This window comes from Bos javanicus, chromosome 4 (genome assembly GCF_032452875.1).
Source record: "Bos javanicus breed banteng chromosome 4, ARS-OSU_banteng_1.0, whole genome shotgun sequence".
NCBI lineage: Eukaryota > Metazoa > Chordata > Mammalia > Artiodactyla > Bovidae > Bos > Bos javanicus.
Window position 1 is genome coordinate 69,369,457 of NC_083871.1, and position 14,916 is coordinate 69,384,372.

Below are 14,916 nucleotides of genomic sequence, written 5' to 3' on the forward strand. Positions count from 1 at the left end.
CATGGGGTCGCAAAGAGTTGGACACTACTTAGTGACTGAACAACAACAACAATATCTTCCCTAGGTAAAGATAGTAAATACATCTCTCTCTAAATGAGATTTCCTCACACAGCAAGAACCACACCAGGACGGAGCTACCAGAAGTAGGAGCGTCATGTCGTGCTAGGAACTCATGTGTAAATGGCTTTGGCTGTTTGAGGGAACATCTCTGTTGGCCAGAATGACAGGGCCCCGTAGGATGCCCAGTGGCCCATCCCCAGTGACTAACTCGATTACTTTGTCCCACTTCAAAGGATCAGGCAACAGACGTGAGTGGCACCCGTCATCCCTTCAGTGTGAGCTGGACCCACCAGACCCACAGTGCTTGACTTGTAATGCAGGTGCTACATGAGCCAGTAATTAAAGAAATGTCCAAGTTACATGTGCCAGACTATTACACAATCCAGCCCTGATGGGGGCTTAAATATACTATTTATGAATGTTCCACTCTGTCAAATGCATGCAAAGCAGAACTGCTAAGGTATGAGCTAATTGACTTGATCAATGTTTCTAGTTCTCGCCAAATCTTTATTTTTGAAAAAAACAGCCAAACCCTGTCTACATTTTAAAAGTATATATTCAGTTAGACTCTTTCATCACAGCAATTGTGACAGATGCATAACCCCGACTGGCTTGGTGCCTTAACTGCATGGACTTCCGAATCTCCATAAACCCTTATTTACTAACCCACAACTGCCCAGCTGCATGTCCATTCTAAGGTTTAGATTTGCCTGGTATATAATTAGAGATGAACTGTTGGTTTGTTTTCCAGTAAAAACATATAGCATACAATAAAATTGAGAAAACCTGTCAGCACTTTTTGTAATATCATAGATGTATAGAACCAGAGACCATAGGGAGCTTATATTCCAAATGTCCTCATTTTTAAAATGAAGCGCAGAGAGATTAAATGACTTCTCCAAAGTCCTAGTGGGTTAGTGATGGTGTCAGACTAGAAGCCAAGTCTCTGATTCCACTTTGTTGGTTGTGATCTACCACACTGCACTTCCTCACTTAAGAAGCTCTGAAGCCAAGAAATGATGCAATTCCAGAAATATACCATGATATCACATTTTAAATTATTTTTCCACAAAGAGTATAATGAAAAAAAAAAAAAAAACCCGCAACAGTACCTTAGAAATCTGTATCACGTCTCACACATGCCTCTCCCCTGGCATTAGGCAAACCCAGAAGGCCTAGGCCTTGTTGAAACCTTAAAACAAACCAGGCCAATTTTGAGGTCTAGACAGGCCCCAGACAGGGTTTCCCGAAGCTTTGAAATGCGATTTTAGAACTGGATAATTTAGAGGCAATTTAACCCAGAGACCAAACTGACATTCAGAACATTTATTTTGAAAACATTTTTAAAGCATCTCTTCACCCCTTTAAAACAGGATTTTGTGCTTTACTTGGGGCAGACCAACTGAAATTGCGGTGATTAAGGTTCAGATTCACTAACTCTTGGTAAGTTCTAAACACAAAAACTGCAGCCCCCTTCCCAGTCCACTTACCCAGGATCCAGGAGAAACTTGCTTTGTCAAAAAAGATTCCAAAAATCATGTTCAACTTTTACATTGTTTCCACAGCAGTGAAGGGTTATATTTTTAGGTTATATTTATTCAAGAGTCCCAGGAACAATTTTGACTACAACTTTTGTTCATGGCAGCCAAATTCTCCACTTATGCTAAAGATTATTGCTGCAGAACTCAGTCTCACAATTAGTGATTTTTCTTTTTAAGTGAAAAAGCGAGTGCTCTCCAGATTTCTGTTTTAGGAGACAAAAACTGAGCCATAGTCTCCTCATCTATAAAGCAACCAGGAGCCACAATTAGAAGATACCAGAAATTCTATCACAATCTAAATGCTGCATATGAAGTGGAATTCTCAGTATGTGGGGAAAGCAATCATTTCTTATTCAGATTCATTTTCTTTAAGGATACAGCTCAGCAAATCAGAGTAATTTTATTTTTCAAATAAATGTTCCTGTTAGATGGGACAGGTTAGCCAAAGGTATCTGAGAGGGTCAGAATATGCTATGTCACAAATGAGAGTAAATAAATAATTCTTAAAGTTTAGATCTTGAGAAAGCACAGTTCAACTCTCTCAACAATGCATGATTCTCATTAATTATCTTAAAATATAAGTGTAGAAAATAGCATCAGGCTGTGATGGCTCTGCAATCTCTGGGCTCCTTCTTTTAATTCTTATTCGTCATTTTAAATTCAGCTTTTTAAGTCTTAGTCCGATTGCCCTTCGGGAACAATAAAGTGGCAATTAGGTAGGACAAAGGCATGGAATAGACACAATTACTTATTGCCATAGTAAAAGAAAAAAGATGGGTCTATGAACCTATCAAGAAAACCTGCAAAATGGAATGGGCAGCTGGACCTTATGAAAAATATATCCAAATATTTGCAGAATGTATTTTTGGCTACCTCCCTATAGAGATATTAAAACCATTTTCTTTTATTGGAGAATTTACTACCATTACATTTTATATTAATTTAATGACTTTGATCAGGCAATCATCATTTATTCGCCTAAATTACCAGTCCCTTAATACTTCATTGGGAAAGAGAAAATATTTCATAGAACATGAGGCAAAGCCTCTAATTACTATTAGAGCATAATTTAAAACAACTTCAACAGGTATTATAATTTTGACCAATTGGGTTACTAATCTGGAGAATCAATTATCTCCCAGACCCCTTCAATTTGCTGCCTCCTTTAATTGGCAGTGGCTGTCCAATTACACATCTGGCATAGTCATAATATTTGCATCTGTAAATAGCCAACCAATCAGCCAACTGAGCCTGGTTATCAGGTAACAATCATGTAGTTTTGAAAACTTTGATATATTTGTGGGTCAAATTATTTCTGTAATTTGGCTCAAATTATTCACAAACTTTTTCTCCTCCCACCATTCATCTTAAAATTTCTAAATTTTAAAGAAATTTTATTCACATAATTCATTGGTTTCCCTCCTTTCTCTGATCCCAATTTCAAGACACTCAATCTCAAAAAAAAAAAAAAAAAAAATCAAAGGGAACAACCTGCTCATGGCAAAAACAGAAAGTTAAATACCGCCCAATGCTATAAGGTGAAACTAGTACAGTCTTGTACTACCAATCACAACATTAACAATGCAAGCCTTTGAGAAGCAACAGGGCCACGAGGGTCATAAAATGGCCATTCTCTTTGATCCTATAAGACCATGTCTAGAGTTTTATCCTGGGGAAATAATGCCATAGAGGAAAGAAATCTACTTTCCAATGGTGTTCTTTCCAATGCTGACTTTAACAAACAGCAACAACAGTAAAAACACAAACAAAAACTGAAACAAAAAGGTCTACATATAGAGTAATATTTAAATAACTCACATCAAGTAAAAAAGTAGCCATTCAAAATGGAAATGACTGACGGTGAGGAAAAATACGGAAAGTGTCTATGGCATTAAGTGAACTAAGTAAACTAAAATGAAATGATTGCAACAATGTACAGATGCTGCCCATATTCCTCCTACACATCAAAAGAAGTACAATGTGATATAATCTCTAACAGCAAAACCAAGATTCTTTGTGACCTAAAGAGGAGCTATCACACCCATTTGGGAGGCTGGAGATGGCATGGAAGCTTGCATTCAAGGGCTCCAGAAAGTTGAGAAGGGGTTACCATAGTTCAGTGCCAAGGAAAAGGTGTGCTATACCTGGGCACCATCAAGGATCCCATTTGGCTGACTTGGGGGCATGTAAACAGGAAAGGTGATCCACCTGCCTGGAAGGCGAGGCCAGCATCTTACTGGGAAGAGCTAAAGGTTAAGGTTTATTTCTGCAAACAGTGAGGGAAGATAAACATTTAGAAAAGAGGGAGGCTGTATGCTCTTGGCAGACAATTGGGGGAACTGGGTTTGAATCTCGCCTCTGTCCTGTGGTACCTTTTTGGTCTTGGGCAAGTGCCTTAAGCATTTTGAGACCCGATTTTCTCATCTCTGTAATGGTAGTCATACCTACTTATTAGGGTGATTGTGGGAATTAAAGGCAATATATATAAAGTACCTGATACCTAACAAGTACTGCACAAATTGTACTTATTGTTGTTATTAATAAGAGTAATCTGATATGAGAAAGCAGTATGGATAAGAGTAAGGAATAGAAGATGCTAAGAGAGTCACTTTAAGTACTTCCTCTGCTGGATTATAATACAAGGAAAAGTGGTGTCTGAAGTAACGTGATGTCTGTGACAAATGAAAAGATGGCACAGAGTCAAGAAACACCGTGGAGAGGGACTTTTCTGGTGATCCAGGTCCAATGGTTAAGACTCTGTGCTTCCAGTAAAGGGGACCTGGGTTCAGTCACTGGTCGGGGAACTAGGATCCCACATGCCATGAAGCAAATAGGCCCATGTGCCATAACTACTGAGCCTGTGTGCCACAACTAGAAAATCCATGAGCTGCAATGAAAGATCTGTATGAAGCAACAAAGACCCCCGTGCTATAACTAACACCCAATGCAGCCAAATAAATAATTTAAAAAAAGAAAGAAAGAAACACCATGGAGGAGGAACCCATAGGGCTGGGTCAGGATGAAGCCAGGTTTGATGGGTATGAAGTTCATATAATCAAGAATCTTATATGATTCTTTTATAAAGAAAAACAATAAAGTGTTAAGTATAAAAGTTACAGTAATACTAATTGTTGGGCTAATAACTGGGCTTCCCTGGTACCTTAGCTGGTAAAGAATCTGCCTGCAATGCAGGAGACCCAGGTTCGATCCCTTAGTGGGGAAGATCCCCTGGAGAAGAAAATAGAAATGCACTCCAGTATTCTTGCCTGGAAAATCTCACAGACAGAGGAGCCTGGCAGGCTACAGTCCATGGGGTGGCACAGAGCTGGACATAACTTAGCAACTAAACCATAAGTGTGAACATTTATTTAGAATGAGAAAAAGATCATAACAAATAACAAAATCGAGAAACCTGACAAACACCACTAGTGTCACAAAAAAGCATATTTTTAAAAATGAACTGCCTGACAAACCTCTAGAATTCCTATCTTTGTACATTTTTGGCTGTACACTGGATTGCATCTTCATATGGCCAATATCTTATAATACAATTTCCTATGGAAAGACTAGGAAGAAACCTCAGTCTCTCTTTTAGCATGGGTGATCACAATTTGTTTTCTATTAATGTTAGTTTTAAAATTTTTTGGCTCATAACTCATTATTAGTGCTGTCATGTAAATTTTTAGGCTTGTTTAAAGTTGCAAAACATTTCTAGTAAGTTTCCTTTATGTGTAAATTGTTAAAGATGAACCTAATATTTACAGACCTGCTATCAGTTTGTGCCATACAAACATAGGCTGATGAACTCTATTTTTCATTATTCATATTGCTGTTGTTCAGTCACTAAGTTGTGTCCTATTTTTTGCAACCCCATGGACTGCAGCGCGCCAGGCTCCCCTGCCTTCACCATCTCCCGGAGTTTGCTCCAATTCATGTCCTCTGTGTCAGTGATGCCAACCAACCATCTCATCTTCTTTTGCCCTCTCCTCCTCCTGCCCTCAGTCTTTCCCAGAATCAGCGTCTTTTCCAATGAGTTGGCTCTTCATATCAGGTGGCCAAAGTACTGTAACTTCAGCTTCAGTATCAGTCCTTCCAATGAATATTCAGGACTGATTTCCTTAAGGATTGACTGGTTTGAATTCCTTGCTGTCCAAGAGACTCTCAATAGTCTTCTCCAGCACCACAATTCAAAAGTATCAATTCCTCAGTTCTCAGCCTTCTTTATGGTCCAACTCTCACATCCATCAGAGAAGACGATGGCACCCTACTCCAGTACTCCTGCCTGGAAAATCCCATGGACGGAGGAGCTTGGTGGGCTGCAGTCCATGGGGTTACTAAGAGTCGGACACGACTGAGCGACTTCACTTTCACTTTTCACTTTCATGCACTGGAGAAGGAAATGGCAACCCACTCCAGTGTTCTTGCCTGGAAAATCCCAAGGACAGGGGAGCCTGGTAGGCTGCCGTCTATGGGGTCGCACAGAGTCGGACACAACTGAAGTGACTTAGCAGCAGCAGCAGCTCACATCCATACATGACTACTGGAAAAACCATAGCTTTGACTAGACGGACCTTTGTTGGCAAAGTAATGTCTCTGCTTTTTAAAAATATGCTGTCTAGGTTTGTCATAGCTTTCCTTTCAGGGAGCAAGCGTCTTTTAATTTCATGGCTACATTCACCATCTGCAGTGATTTTGGAGCCCAGGAAAATATAATCTGTCACTGTTTCCATTGTTTCCCCATCTATTTCCCATGAAGTGATGGGACAGATGCCATGATCTTAGTTTTTTGAATGCTGAGTTTTAAGCCACCTTTTTCACTCTCACCTTCATCAAGAGGCTGTTGGTGTGTTCTCCTTACAAAAGAAAAGAAAATGTACGGTGGATTCATAATTGCATACACTACATTTTAGAGTACATTCTTGATAGGAGAGAACTATTACGTTGACCAGGTGTTGATGAGAAGTGACTCCTCGGCTTACAACTTTACATGCCAGGCAACTGAACATTCCGCACATTCACGCTGTGTTTTCCTCCCACCCGCACAGCATGATGCACTTCTGGCCTGGCTTCTTTATGTTATAAGATCAATGATTCAGCACACTGGGCAGGAGGAATATACTGGAAGGCATTCCCTATTTTGGGACAACTTGCACTAACTAAATATAAACAGAAGTGCCTCCAGAACACATAAACATGTCCCATTAAACCCAAATGAATGAATCCCCAAGCTCAATTTGACAACCCTCTTGCCCAGTCTCCAACTTGGCACCTGACAAGAGGACAAGTGTGGCTGAGGAGAGGGCACAGTGCAAAGAACGTCAGCTGAAATATCTTATTTTCCCCAATTTTACAAAAAACATATGCTTTTACAAAAACACATTGTTGGGCTGCTGCCAGAGACCTGTGCACAAGAGAAGCCCTGAACTAAAGCTTCATCTGCTTCATGGAAAATGTCTCTTTCAGCAGTGATTGAATATTGTAAGTAGACAATGGAGCAGGCAGTAAGGTTAGGAGTACCAGTAAGTGGGAAAATTATAATGCCATTAAGGCAAGAAAGAAAGTCAAAGTGAAAAGGATGGGGTTAGTTTTGTTGTATTGTAGAATGGTTAAGAAAAAATATAATAGCAAGTTTTCTCATAACTATGGTGAGTTTAAGATTCTGTGGAACTTCCAAGACCTGACAAGTCTGTGGGACTGTCAAGGTTGTAAAATTACTTAAAGAGGGCCTAAAATGAGAAATTCTCTGAGTAACTGAAAATATTCTTCTGAGTTCTCAGCCTGTACCTGCAATATTTATTTCCATTTTTTACTCTTTCATTAATTCCTAACTTGGCCAGTCTACCATCTACTGAAAGCAAACATTCTTGTACTGATAGTTGCTAAACAACAGCAACAAAAACCTGTACCCTGAGATTATGGTGGTTGGGGTGTGGGTAAAGAATTTGACATAAAGCTTCGGTAAAATTGCAAAGTCCTACTTTCTATTCTGTGTTAAATAATTCACGGAGCCTTCGGTGTTTTTAAAAGAGTCCTATATGACACAGAACCAGCAGGAATCTCCATTTACTGTTCTTTCTCTGCCAATTCTAGCTTGGAATAAAAATAAAAGAGATGATAGATAGTTCGCTTATTATCTTGGTCTTCATTTAGACCATTCTGTCTACAGTGCAAACGGAGTAATCAGAGGATGAATCAACAGTGAGAGCCGTTGTGGCTGCTGTACACGACTGTAAATTCATGCTCATTGAGGCTGACATTGCTTGACAGTCTATTTTTCATGTATATTACTTTTGCTATCTATTCGAGTCTTTGTCTATTGATAGTTAATGCATCTTCTGTATTGTTCCACATAGCAATTGTGGTTATCTGGTAACAATACAATGATATAAGGAATTAAACATTAGTAGGCAATTTATAAGAGAGCTGAAATTTTACATTCCAATAGATAAAATTGAAAAATGGAACACATAAAAGGCAATAAGAATTGGAAGGCTGTTTCTCACTGACTGTGTAAATCAGAATCTCTGAATCATTTTAGTGTTGTCTAAGGATTAACAGAAGTTAAAACCTTAATGTCGCCAATGGAAACTGGGGAATACTAGCTGGCATGAAAAGAAAACTGTAAAACAATCTTTGTTTTGCCCTTTGGGGAGAAAACCTCGAGTAACTGGTCTGGTTTCAACTGATAAGATAAGAAAAAGAGTAAACTGGTGGGGGTATCTGAACCAACTCTAAACATATCATTCTTGTAGGATTTGATAATACTCATTAAAAAAAACCTATTCTCTTTATTGTTCATTTCTGATGGAGGCATGTGTCTTGTGCTAGTTGCTGGATTTATTAATATCTGTATCATAGATCTGTAGTTTCATAATGTAGGGAGAAATCTCTTATCACAAAATTCTGGTCTAAATAGATTTAAGATCTTAATCTTGCCCACAAAGCCTGTTCTCATGGAGCTGGCTTTCCTTCAGCCCAAAATGATCATCAGTCCTCCTCTGTGCCAGCCGTTGGCCAGGCAAGGCAACAAGGGTCTGACACAGTGTGGCAGTCATAGAAAGAGATGGATGCTAAGTGGTCTGTTTAGCATTGCTAACTAGTGGTCTAACCCTAACCACATTTCTGATAAAATGTGGTCCACTGGAGAGGGAAATTGCAAACCACTTCATTATTCTTGCCTTGAGAACCCCATGAACAGTATGAAAAGGCAAAAAGATAGGACACTGAAAGATGAGCTTCCCAGGTTGGTAGGTGCGCAATATGCTACTGGAGATAGGTGGAGAAATAACTCCATAAAGAATGAAGAGATGGAACTAAAGCAAAAACAACACCCAGTTGTGGATGTGACTGGTGATGGAAGTAAAGTCTGATGTTGTAAAGAACAATATTGCATAGGAACCTGGAATGTTAGGTCCATGAATCAAGGTAAATTGGAAGTGGTCAAACAGGAGATGGCAAGAGTAAACATTGACATTTTAGAAATCAGTGAACTAAAATGGACTGGAATGGGCGAATTTAACTCAGATGACTATTACATCTACTACTGTAGGCAAGAATTCCTTAGAAGAAATGGAGTAGCCTTCATAGGCAACAAAAGAGTCTGAAATGCAGTACTCGGGTACAATCTCAAAAATGACAGAATGATCTCTGTTCATTTCCATGGCAAACCATTCAATATCACAGCAATCCAAGTCTATGCTCCAACCAGTAATGCTGAAGAAGCTGAAGTTGAACAGTTCTAAGACCTAGAAGACCTTCTGGAACTAACACCCAAAAAAGATGTCCTCTTCAATATAGGGGACTGGAATGCAAAAGTAGGAAGTCAAGAGATATCTGGAGTAATGGCAAATTTGGCTTTGGAGTACAAAACGAAGCCGGGCAAAGGCTAACAGAGTTTTGCCAAGAGAATGCACTGGTCATAGCAAATAGCCTCTTCCAAGAACACAAGAGAAGACTCTACACATGGACATTACAAGATGGTCAATACCAAAATCAGATTGATTATATTCTTTGCAGCCAAAGATGAAAAAGCTCTATACAGTCAGCAAAATTAAGACCAGGAACTGACTGTGGCTCATATCATAAACTCCTTATTGCCAAATTCAGACTTAAATTGAAGAAAATAGGGAAAACCACTAGACCATTCAGGTATTGACCTAATTCAAATCCCCTCTGATTATACAGTGGAAGTGACAAGTAGATTACAAGGATTAGATCTGATAGAGTGCCTGGAGAACTAGAATGGAGGTTTGTGACAATGTACAGGAGGCAGTGATCAAAACCACCCCCAAGAAAAAGAACTGAAAAAAGGCAAAATGGTTGTCTGAGGAGGCCTTACAGATACCTGAGAAAAGAAGAGAAGCTAAAAACAAAAGAGAAAAGGAAAGATATACCCATTTGGATGTAGAGTTCTAAAGAATAGCAAGGAGAGATAAGAAAGTTTTCCTTGGTGATCAATGCAAAGAAATAGAGGAAAACAGTAGAATGGGAAAGCCTAGAGATCTCTTCAAGAAAATCAGAGTTACCAAGGGAACATTTCATGCAAAGATGGGCACAATAAAGGACAGAAATGGTATGGACCTAACACAAGCAGAAGATATTAAGAAGGGGTGCCAAGAATACACAGAAAAACTATACAAAAAAGATCTTCGTGACCCAGATAACCACAATGGTGTGATTACCCACCTCGAGCCAGACATCCTGGAGTGCAAAGTCAAGTGGGCCTTAGGAAGCATCACTATGAACAAAGCTAGTGGAGGCGATAGAATTCCAGTTGAACTATTTCAAATCCTAAATGATGATCCTGTTAAAGTGTTGTGCCCAATATGCCAGCACATTTGGAAAACTCAGCAGTGGCCACAGGACTGGAAAAGGTCAGTTTTCATTCCAATCTCAAAGAAAGGCAATGCCAAAGAATGCTCAAACTACAGCACAATTGCACTCATCTCACACACTAGCAAAGTAATGCTCAAAATTCTCCAAGCCAGCCTTCAGCAATACACGAACCATGAACTTCCAGATGTTCAAGCTGGATTTCAAAAAGGCAGAGGCCAGAGATCAAATTGTCAACATCCATTGGATCATCGAAAAAGCAAGAGAGTTCGAGAAAAACATCTACTTCATTTTAATAACTACGCCAAAGCTTTTGACTGTGTGGATCACAGCAAAGTGTGGGAAATTCTTAAAGAGATGAGAATACCAAACCACCTGACCTGCCTCCTGAGAAATCTGTATGCAGGTCAAGAAGCAACAGTTAGAACTGGACATGGAACAACAGACTGGTTCCAAATTGGGAAAGGAGTACATCAAGGCTGTATATTGTCACCCTGCTTATTTAACTTACATGCAGAATACATCATGTGAAATGCTGGGCTGTCGGAAGCACAAGCCGGAATCAAGATTGCTGAGAGAAATATCAATAACCTCAGATACGAAGATGACACCACCCTTGTGGCAGAAAGCAAAGAAAAACTAAAGAGCCTCTTGATGAAAGTGAAAGAGGACAGTGAAAAAGTTGGCTTAAAACTTAACATTCAAGAAACTAAGGTTAGGGCATCTGGTCCCATCACTTCATGGCAAATAGACGGAGAAAGAATGGAAACAGTAGGAGACTATTTTTTGCAGGGCTCAAAAATCCTGAAGATGGTGACTGTAGCCATGAAATTTCTCCTTGGAAGAAAAGCTATGACCAACCTAGACAGCATATTAAAAAGCAGAGACATTACTTTGCCAACAAAGGTCTGTCTAGTCAAAGCTACGGTTTTTCCAGTAGTCATGTATGGATGTGAGAGTTGGACCATAAGGAAAGCTGAGTGCCTAAGAATTGATGCTTTTGAACTGTGGTGTTGGAGAAGACTCTTGAGAGTCCTTTGGACTGCAAGGAGATCCAACCAGTCAATCCTCAAGGAAATCAGTCCTGAATATTCACTGGAAGGAGTGATGCTGAAGCTGAAACTCCAATATTTTGGCCACCTTATACAAAGAACCAACTCATTGGAAAAGACCCTGATGCTGGGAAAGATTGAAGGCACAAGGAAAATGGGACAAAAGAGGAGGTTGGATGGCATCACTGACTCAATGGACATGAGTTTAAGCAAGCTTAGGGAGTTGGTGATGGACAGGGAAGCCTAGCAAGCTGCAATCCATGGGGTCGCAAAGAGGGGGACACGACTGAGCGACTGAACTAAACTGAACTAGTGGTCTAGCTAGTGTTGTAACAGTTTGCCCCAGAACTTTGTGGCTAAAAACAACAACAATGATTTTATCATCTCTCATGTTTTCTGAAGGGCAGAATTTGGGAAGGGCTTGCCAGGCAGTATAGCTAGGCAGGGACCTATCATAGCTGTAGTCAGATGGTGGTTGGAGCCTCAAAAGCAGAGGAGCAAAGTAGGTGAGAGTTGGCCAAGAGTCCCTGTCGCTTTCTGTCTCAGGGCCTATGTGGTTCCTCCCCATGTGCTAGTGTGGGCTTTCCCACAACATGAAGGCCTTTTGCTGATGAGTTCCAAGGGGTGAGATGGAAGCTGAACCACCTTTTATGGATTAGCCTTGGAAGTCACAGGGTGACACTTTCACATTCCATTGGTCAGAACAGTCACAGAAGTCAAATTTCAAGGGAAAGAGACATAGACTCACCTCTCAATAGGAAAAATGTCAAAGAATTTGGGGATCTATTTTCAAACCACCACAGTGAGGAATTTGAATTGACTGGGCTTAGTGACTGATTGGGCTTCCCAGTGGTGCTAGTGGAAAAGAACCCGTCTGCCAATGCAGGAGATATAAGAGTCATGGGTTCGATCCCTGAGTTGGGAAGATCTCCTGGAGGAGGGTGCAGCAACACACCCAGAATTCTTGCCTGGAGAATCCCATGGACAGAGGAGCCTGGTGGGCTACAGTTCATGGAGTTACAAAGAGTTGGACATGACTGAAGTGACTTAGCACACACATATGATGATCCCTGTATATAAGCCAGGGATCTGGCCTCCGGATCTTAGTGGAGCGCTAAAGATTAACTTGAAAACATAGGCTTTCTTAACCACAAATGTGGGCTTATTTAATTCTCTTAATCACCTTGTGAAAGACATAAGCAAAACAGGTGTTTTTCCAATTTCTACTGACAGCAAAATGGAGGTTGGGACAGTTCAAGTCACTTTCCCCCCAAAACACTGCTGCTAAAGGAGGCAGCCTAAATGCAAACCAGGTCTCCTGCTGTGACACCATGATACGCAGCTTCTCCTGGACCTTTTATACATGATTTTCATTATAGTGGAACATTTGGAATAATTGTTAGGTGACAGAATTGTTTGTAATAGAAACAGACATTCTGGAGAATCAATACTAAATCAAGAGGATATCAGCTGGATAGTATTACGACCATGGTTCCATTGAAGGTATTCATCTGTAGGGTCCTTTCTGTTTGTTTTTTTTTTAAGAAATAGCATTAACACATTTATTACAATAATTTTCCTAGGATGACAGTGTCCTGGGGCATTTCTCTGGACTAACACCTTATTAATCACTAATAGAGTCCTGGCTCTCATTTTAATCATGTGTCCAGACATTAAGGGAAAAACTGAGAATTTAACCTTCAAGATTCTTGTGGCTAAATTTATATCCTGTTATTAAGATACCTGCTTTCTGGGGAGGCACCATCAGGCAGAATAAGGACTCTCCTAGCTGCAAAATGAGGCAGAGGGACTTAGGCCACTTTTGTCCAAGGCCTTTCCTGGCCCACCTTATTTAAACACAACACACTCACTCCGAACCTCCTTTGATTTACACTGCTGCAGCTCAACTGTTTTGAAAAGCTGATGTTGTGGAATTCTTAAGTCATCTGTGACCTAGGTCACTAAAGACAGGAGCAATTTAGTAAAAGTATTAATTGAAACTCTCCCTGACAAGCCCTACTCCTCCAGATAAAGTTACACATCAAACCCACACAAGCTGCTGGGCTATTCTGAGCAGCCTGAGATTTTCAATATCTCATAAACAGTCCCCTCAATCACTACAATCTAATAAGGCTATAATCATCATTGACACTATAATGATTAAAATGAATAAAACCCATTAAGAAAAGTCATGTTGAGTTATTAAAAGTTTCGCTCTGTGTGATATGTAATCTTTTATCCATTTTTTATGATGAAATCTGTAACCATCTATCCACAAAAGACCATTAATTTACTGCTCTGTGGATGTTACCATGCTCTTTAGTTTAACAGCTTATCATTGATTTCTTGAGGGAGATATTATATTTGGAGAAATACACATGGAACAAAAGCCCAAATGTTGCTGTAAATTTCCCACTGACAGGATGATCAAAGTATTTTGGCCTGGTCTGCAGCCCAGGGCTGGCGAACAAGTTTTCTAGAGCAGAGAGAGCCCTCCAGCTACCAGGCAGCAAATCCATGTTTTTAGGCAAAGCAGATCTTCTAAGGAGAGGTCATGTGCACAACGAGGGGGAGAAACAATAAAATGTCCATTAACTGGAGCCTAGTTAACTGGCTTATTGGCATCTATTAGAAACAAATTGCAAACAAAACTGATCCTATTATAAACTTTTCCTTGTCCCCTCCATCCAGGGCAGTCCTGATTGGCTCAGAAGAGCCCCAACAAATACAGCGCTGGCAGATGACTCCTTTATTTGCAAGGAGAAGACTGGTTTGCAGCCAGCAGCAGCCTACAACCCTGACCAGCAGACAACTGCAAACCTGGGAGGGGTATGTGGGCCCGCACAGCAGACAGAGCACTGGAGAGGCAGCTAATGTACTCATGCCTACATTCTTTCACCAGGGACTTTTTTCCCTAAGCAAACAACAATAAAAAAATCTGAATGGAAGAATGTGTACAGAGTGCTGAACTAAGTGGTGGGGGAGCCCGATTCTTAATGTGTACTTTTTCTCATAATAAACTCTGCTCCAATATCTTTATTGCCCATCTCTTATTTAATGTTAATAACAGTAAAACCTTAAAAGATTCTGTGAAGCCAATGAGAGGGTGTTGTCTTTGAAGGTATTCTTCATCTTTCCTGAAATGATTAATAAATGCATTTGCCAGCCTGTGTCTGAACAGACTTGCCAGAGTTCCCCAGCAGGTAACGACAAGGTCCCACAAAACAAGATGAAGATAGTTGCCTTATATTTTTTCAGATTTCCTTATTTTCCAGATTTGCTTCCCTCATTGAGGTCTTGCTGGGGTTTTTTCCCCCACTTTATCTGAATAACATTAGGTTATAAATGTCATTCCATAATATACCATCTTTTTTACAAAGGGAAGCCCGTCTTTACCAAAATAATCAAATATTCTTTATGATCCTTTTAAA

At 40.0% G+C, this 14,916-nt stretch overlaps 1 protein-coding gene across 1 annotated transcript in view; it reads left to right on the forward strand.

Moving 5' to 3' along the window:
* The window catches only part of HIBADH (3-hydroxyisobutyrate dehydrogenase), a 250,374-nt gene extending 235,854 nt beyond the window's left edge, over positions 1–14,520 (forward strand). The window contains exon 7 of the mRNA XM_061414280.1: positions 14,177–14,520. Within this exon, the coding sequence (XP_061270264.1) occupies positions 14,177–14,417 (241 nt within the window). The 3' untranslated portion in view covers positions 14,418–14,520. The remainder of the gene's footprint in view (positions 1–14,176) is intronic.
* Positions 14,521–14,916: the final 396 nt, after the last annotated feature.